This window comes from Ceratina calcarata, unplaced genomic scaffold (genome assembly GCF_001652005.2).
Source record: "Ceratina calcarata isolate Rehan_Ccalc_2016 unplaced genomic scaffold, ASM165200v1 scaffold9, whole genome shotgun sequence".
NCBI classification, from domain to species: domain Eukaryota; kingdom Metazoa; phylum Arthropoda; class Insecta; order Hymenoptera; family Apidae; genus Ceratina; species Ceratina calcarata.
Genome location: NW_017180367.1, coordinates 882,817 through 889,874, shown reverse-complemented (window position 1 = coordinate 889,874; position 7,058 = coordinate 882,817). Strand labels below are relative to the sequence as shown.

General features: G+C 34.8%; 3 protein-coding genes across 6 annotated transcripts in view; 2 read left to right on the top strand and 1 right to left on the bottom strand.

Annotated features, from left to right (window-relative positions):
* Positions 1-243: 243 nt before the first annotated feature.
* Positions 244-2,498, bottom strand: LOC108631411 (3-hydroxyisobutyrate dehydrogenase, mitochondrial). Of its 3 annotated transcripts, none has more exons than XM_018035321.2 (7): positions 1,862-2,498; positions 1,550-1,629; positions 1,309-1,487; positions 1,078-1,199; positions 806-1,016; positions 604-730; positions 244-534 (listed from the first exon to the last, which is right to left on the bottom strand). In XM_018035321.2, exons 1-7 carry the CDS (start codon positions 1,908-1,910, stop codon positions 352-354), a joined length of 951 nt encoding a protein of 316 aa, XP_017890810.1. In that variant the 5' UTR covers positions 1,911-2,498; the 3' UTR covers positions 244-351. The 3 variants fall into 3 exon arrangements, with proteins under 3 accessions (XP_017890810.1, XP_017890811.1, XP_026674626.1); XM_018035322.2 differs by having other exon boundaries at positions 1,868-2,498; XM_026818825.1 differs by having other exon boundaries at positions 2,118-2,498.
* Positions 2,499-2,595: 97 nt separating this feature from the next.
* Positions 2,596-6,362, top strand: LOC108631409 (Ionotropic receptor 76a). Of its 2 annotated transcripts, XM_026818820.1 has the most exons (13): positions 2,596-3,234; positions 3,304-3,635; positions 3,706-3,847; positions 3,916-4,095; positions 4,163-4,311; positions 4,367-4,463; positions 4,533-4,599; positions 4,695-4,932; positions 5,014-5,197; positions 5,340-5,430; positions 5,496-5,651; positions 5,880-5,963; positions 6,079-6,362. In XM_026818820.1, the coding sequence occupies exons 2-13, from the start codon at positions 3,464-3,466 to the stop codon at positions 6,340-6,342; spliced, it is 1,824 nt and encodes a 607-aa protein (XP_026674621.1). In that variant the 5' UTR covers positions 2,596-3,234; positions 3,304-3,463; the 3' UTR covers positions 6,343-6,362. The 2 variants fall into 2 exon arrangements, with proteins under 2 accessions (XP_026674621.1, XP_026674622.1); XM_026818821.1 differs by lacking the exons at positions 3,304-3,635; positions 3,706-3,847.
* A 21-nt stretch (positions 6,363-6,383) lies between these two features.
* Positions 6,384-7,058, top strand: part of LOC108631410 (uncharacterized) — a 7,864-nt gene continuing 7,189 nt past the window's right edge. The window contains exons 1-2 of the mRNA XM_018035320.2: positions 6,384-6,467; positions 6,917-6,992. Of these exons, the coding sequence (XP_017890809.1) occupies positions 6,965-6,992 (28 nt within the window). The 5' untranslated portion in view covers positions 6,384-6,467; positions 6,917-6,964. The remainder of the gene's footprint in view (positions 6,468-6,916; positions 6,993-7,058) is intronic.

Here is a 7,058-nt window from a genome sequence, read left to right as displayed (position 1 = left end):
CAATCAAATAGGAATCTATTGTAATATGTAATGCTCCAATATGTTACTAATGAAATGCGTGTACATTTTGCATTGTAATTTATGTATAATAATTACAAACGCTGAAATATAAATGAGATTTATTTTTTATGATGTATTATCGACAGTGATGGATTCCGTCTCGCAGCGCATTCTATCGGATATGTATATCTTTCAAAAAATTAAATTACGAACGAGGTAGAAGTACAAGAAGAGTATTTTCAGTTTCAATTTCAACAATTCTTTATTTATCACATGAAGGGTGTTCTCAGATGCGAAGAGCAATTTTCATTCTCTTATCTTTTGAGGACCTTTAACGTCCCGTACATCGAATTAGTTTTGTCCTTTCAGAAACTGATAAACGAAACTGAAATCTTTCATAGCGAATCCTTGAGCAATAACTGCCCTGTAAATCTGATGTGCCAGAGATCCTAAAGGTACAGCCGCTCCCACATTAGTTGCCACACCTTGCACCAAACCCAAATCCTTGGCCATTAGAGCAGTTCCAAAACCGCCCTAAAAATGAAGTTACGTTAATCAAATGGACGTCAAATGAATATTGAAATAAGGCAATTTTTCAAATACATCGTAATTTTTGGAACTAGGAACATTATCGAGGATTCCTGGGACAGGATTATACAGCTCGGAAGACCAACATCTACCCGTGCTCGAGTTTACTATATCAGCTAACACCTTGGAATCTAAACCTAGTCTGAAATACAATGAACTTAATGAAGCGATTGTACTTATAGTGCATGATTAATTATTTTTATCTTGACAACGTTACTTTCGCCCGAGGTTGAACGCTTCTGCTGTGCCGATCATGCTAACAGCCAAGAGCATATTATTGCACAGTTTTGCAGCTTCACCCATTCCTACATCTCCACAATGTACTGCTCTAGACCCCATAGATCTCAAGAGTGGCTTTGCACGTTCAAAATTCTCTTGCGAACCACCAACCATGAAAGTTAATGTGCCATCTTTGGCTGCATTCACTCCTAATTGACAGGGAACAAAATTGCTCTTTAGGACGATAAATCAGTTTATCAATATCTTTACCTCCGGATACTGGGCTGTCTATAAAATTAACACCAGACTTCGCAGCCTCTTTCTCTAACGTTTGCGATACAAACGGATCTATCGTGCTACTATCGATCAAAAGTGTATTTTCTTTTGCTGAACTGAAAATGCAGATAAGAAAAACAAGCGAGACTAAAGTGTTTTCAATTAAAAGACATTGGGTTGATAAAGATGAAGCATGCTCAATTATTACGACAGCTACTTATTCACCTTAATAGGCCATTTTTTACATTGTAAACGTCAAGAACGTGTTGATTGGAAGGCAACATCGAGACGACCACTTCAACTCCTTTTGCCAACTCAGCAGGACTCGAAGCTCTGTCCGCACCTTCCTTGGTCAAATTTGACACAGCTGTTTCGTTAACATCAAAGACAATTAACTTGTAGCCCTATAGCAAAGAAATTGATAGACTGCTTGAAGACATTCAGAGTAAATGCGGTGGACAATTACCTTTTTTAAAAGGTTTCTTGCCATGTGACCACCCATGTTGCCTACACCAACGAAACCGACTTTCGAAAAATATCTTCTCCCTAAATTATATGTAATAAAATGAAATAGAAAGTCATTATACTTATTCATCAGTTTCATTATCCCTAAATTATCATTTTTTTTTACAAATATGCATTGATAGAGATCAATCTCTCCACTTTTAACGTTTTTTGGATATGCCGTTCAGCTCGATCAGCACGATCACAAAACACATATAAACAAGATTCAGATTGATTCTCCTCCTGTATGTTTATAGAATAATTTAGTAATTACTTATACCGGGATGAATAACACACTTCAGTGATGCACCAAGAACACTCATTTTAAACAATTGAAACCAAGATATGTTGTGGAAACTGTATTTTTACTCTTCAATTGTAATTGATCGTGGAGGCCGTAGAGAAACTGCTGATTAATATACAGTACAATTAAAGTTATTATGTTAGGGTAGAGGTACGTGCACAACAGACAGTATGTTCAGCGATAACGATGACTATTGCTATTCCAATTAATGCAAATCTGTTCTTGCCTTGGCCTAAAATATGAAAGCTAGTTCAGTTGTACACGAAATACGAGTGATGTTTAAGCATCGTATCGGATCGAAGAAGTAAACTGGAATTTCCTTATCATAATTATTGTGTAATTTTTATCGGTGAAGTACAGTGAAGTTCATAAATATTCGTAAACGGTTCAATATAGGAATATGCTTTATAAAGTGAACTTAATAAATTGACTTTTGTTTACGTATTAGTTTTATATGATGTATAACAAGAAAGTAAAACAAATTAGATCGGACTTACGAAGAAAAGAGTAAAGAGCACAATTTTTAAGTTTTTGTATTCAACTCTCTAATACAAACTGAAAACGTATTTTTTGAAGATCTGAGAATGTTATATACATATGCAAAGTTTCATTAAAATCTGCAGGTTTTAAATAAATTAAGAAAATTCAACATCTTTCGATACATTCAACCTTCATATATTTTTATCAATTTTTATGAAACTTTATACGTGCATATAATATACTTACATTAGATATTATTAGATTAAAATTTATCAATAAATTAAGATCCTAGAACTGCAATAAAATTTTATTTCACGAGGAATGTATGGAGATTGTATCGTGTATGATCTATTATATGTGTATACGTTTTTTATGCGAAACTTGTCACTTTTCATTATATCAGATAAGTGAAGACAGTTCCAGCAAACCAAGGACATTTTATGAATACACTGAAATACAGCGAACGTATCTCATCGCATTTAACTATAAATCATGTAATTTGATAAAAGTTAAACGTATTTTTTCTTCTGCGGAAATGTCATCAGTCTCTTCTTGTACGATCAACGAACAACGAACGACTTGAGAGAATACATGGTATACAAGCAAATGTTGCTTGCGACAAGTATCTAATTATTCCATTCGGTTATTATCGCACACATAGAGCAAATTAATATTTCCAGCGTCGTCAATTAATTATGAACGAAACCATAACGAAGCCTAGAAACTCGGTCGTAATTACGCGTTTTGTGTAAACCATACGCTATAATTCTGTTTATTCGTCCTTCTTTACCTTTGCTCTTATCTGTCCTCAAACTGTACCCTGAACTTTTATGTTTGTGTACATTGGAGTATTTAAATTGCCTGTAAGTATATGAGTGTTTAAAGAACTGTGTGTACGTTAACGTCACCCCCTACGACGAATCATGCTCCAGGTAGCCTGGCAGAGTCGTACACAGAAACTGGAATATCGTTCTTCCATTCTCATACGAAGAGCTCATTATTAAAAAAGAAGTGTGACTCAGAAAATCCGTATTTATAAAATTACATAAAAGATTAAATCCAAAGGAAGTTTTAATATAATTAGGATCCATAATGAAAGAATTTATGTTAGTTTATGTATTCTGTGTATCTGTTTCATCCGTGAGAGGTGATAGAAGAGATATATTGGCATCGGAAAGTGAATCATGGATCCCGGATGAAAATTTCACGCAAATCATTAACGTCTCGTTTTCTTCTTCTAAGTGCTGCAACGTGCTTTTGAGTGGTTCGTAAAAACGTATTCTAATAGTTTTAATTATTATTTAGTACATTGCTTCATAATTTTAATTATTCAGGTTCAATGGAAGAATCCGAAGCACTGTTCGATCAATTTAGAAATACGTATCCTTACGAATACTTTTTGCGAGATACCGAGGAATGCCACGCATATTTCTTGTTAGGAGCAACTGACTATGAAGTTATAATATCTATAAAAAAGTGAAACATATGATTTATCACTATATAACTAGCTTTTAACGTTATCAAATATTTTTATCTTTTTCCAGACTATCATTACTATGGAAAACAGAAATCTTGATTATTATAAATAAAATGGTTTCTAGCGATTCAGCTATACTTAACAATACTATTTATGGAATTGCAAATGTAAATGTCGTATCTAGATCTGAAATATGGAAGCTATCGGAAAATTATATAAAACCGCGAGCATTCATTAAGCTCGACAGGTAATAGGTATTAATAAATTGCAGACTAGTCGATTTGTCGTTTTTTCTTTTTCATTTACATGCTCAGATACGAGCAAATGCATCAAAACTACATCAACTTTCGCGGCAAAGAACTGCAAGTGTGCAGCACTTATAAACCACCTATGACATTTTTCAACCGTACAATCAAAAAAATGATCGATGGCGCGGAGGAGGAAGTGTTCGCAATGGACAGTGGTAAGTAATTGTAAAATAATTTAATACAATAAAATATGTTACAATTAATTAACAGATTCGGACTGGGACGGTATCGAGATGCATTTGTTCTTAGCTGTAGCAAAAAAGCTGAATTTCACGTGGACGATAAGAAAACCGAAAGGAAATTACACGTAAAAAGCTCATAGATTTAATTGTTAGATACTAGTCTGCTTGAATTTTATGTAATGTTTCCTACGCAGATACGGCAGGCGATTTAACGAAACTGTTTGGGAAGGCGGTATAATACAATTATTGACCGAACGGAAGGTTCGTTGATAAATCAAATTATCATAGATATAAAGGCACAATTCTTTTCCTTTATATGTTTAACAAAAAGAATCTTTTATTCTTTTGGTTTTCAGGTAGACATAGCATTTGCCAATATTTTTATAACTTTGGATCAGTACTCGTTCGTGGACATGTCCCCTTGGTATGAAATATACATTCACTTTTTGGTACCTCGCCCTCGTCGAACTACGAGCTTCTGGGCGCTCACTAGGCCGTTCACTGCACAAGTTTGGTATTTGCTTGCGACTGTATTACTACTACATAGCTTGTATACTTATATCCGCACCAAGATCGATCCTCAGTTCGCAAAACGTAAAGGACTATGAGTAATTCCTTCTATTTAAGATCGAAGAGCTTAGGATACAGTACAAGTTTCTACCGTATTTTTTCCAGAATTTCAAAACTTCCTAATTATCCTTATCGATCTAATCGGCTATCTACTGAGTAGTTTGGTGCCCAAAGTTCCTACGACCAATAAACTGCAGATACTTCTTTGGCGTACCGCGGGCTGGTTAATAATTACTGCATATTGCAGTAGCCTCGCAGCTCGGTTGTCAAGCTGGGATTACGAACCCAGGTAATGTACAATTAAAATCCTTAACAATGGAACTACTAATCTTTTTAATTATATTTATTTACGTTATTACTATGACAAACATATTAGATAACAACGTATGAGGACTTTCTGGTGCGTTTAAGACATCGTACGTGTGTTTTAGGATCGATACCGTCGAACAATTCATTCAAGCAAACTTGACGTGGACTAGATCCGGTGAGCCGCCACCATTTGAAGATTTTTTTAATCTTAAGGTATTTTCTTGAGTTCTCACTCAGCATGCGTAAACATTACATCAGATATGCATTCGTTACTTCAGGATCCATATGCCGCTCAGTTACCGAATAAATATTATCACATAGATAATGAATCGCAAATACAGATGATTATCGCCCAAGGCAATTACGCATTACTAGGAAATACTATCGATACATGGTTCTTTCCTACGAATTACGTGCCAAATGAAGAGCTCAAAGTAAGAACGCTTATCCAAATCGATCATATATATTTTCTGACAAGCCAACGATGATAATTAAATTCTGGATTTTATGTATTTGTAATATATATAACGATTTGGAATATCGAATGTTAATTACATGTTGTAATACTTAAATGATAAATGAAACTATTAATGATGCAGCAAATATCATGAATATCTTCTTAAAAAAAATCCGCAGTCTAATGATAATCGAATGAATTAAAGAATTACAGGTTGATGAGACAATCATTAGGACACTATCATAACGCATTCGCTGTTCAACCGTGGCTTTTAAAACCTATAAACATGGTAAACGAAGATTTAAATTTATGCAACACATTATCTGTACAATCTATCTTCAGTAAGATTGTTTGCGCTTATCGTTAGATACGTAAAGCGGATACAAGTGAACTTTCATTTGTAGATAATGTTGTTGCTAAGAGAGACTGGCATCACTAATTGGCATTTGCGCGATGTCATTCGGAGGCGGAACAGTTATTATCTTCGACAGGTCCTCGTGGAACATGATAAATACGACGGAAGTGTGCAAGTTCTCGGCCTGACACCGCTCGGCGCTGGATTTTCGCTTTTACTCATTGGCTTGTCGATAGCTACATTTGTGTTTTATTTGGAGATAAGACGGATCCCAAAAGCGGTTTCTACCCTCAAGCTGATCCGTGATGAATAAAAACACACGTGCGAATTTAAGGAGAGACATTTGACAGTTTTGAATTCATGGATTTACTTTTCATTTGTGATTGGGTCAAACTTATTCGAAGAGAGTTGTAATCTTATTTACATTTCATCAATTTGATAAGAAGATAATTTGTGAAAGAAAGTTAAACACATTAAGCGTATAATTAACCTTTGGTAGGGATAACTCAACGAGCGGTGAATTATAAGTATGTGACACATTATGTCTATATTCATTGCGCGCGGTACAGTGACTGTAGATATAAAACTAAACTGCACTCAATTCTCGCACTAATGTTACGTAGGTGGAACGCGGGAAAATAGTGGTAGCTTGATAAGTGGATTCAATAACAAATGATCGACAGCGACGGTGAAGTCAGTCGGCTCCCGTGCGCAACGTTGCAAAAAGCGAAGGTTGTTCTATCAAACCTGGCGCGATGATGTGCGACGTTTGATATTCACTACGCTTTTTAATAGAATGCAAATGAGTTGTCAAAACCAATAAAAAATATTGGAGCGCTTGGTGAAATTTTTAATTTTAACTTTTTGTTGTTCTGATGTGACTGGAGATTGTGATCTTGCACTATAAAGAAGAAAAGTTTATATAGCAGACCGTGATGGTGATTAAAAAACACATTGACGATGGTGAGTTACCAAATTTTTATTTCTATTATATTTACTAGTAGAAAATTTAAACAAACATTAAATTGT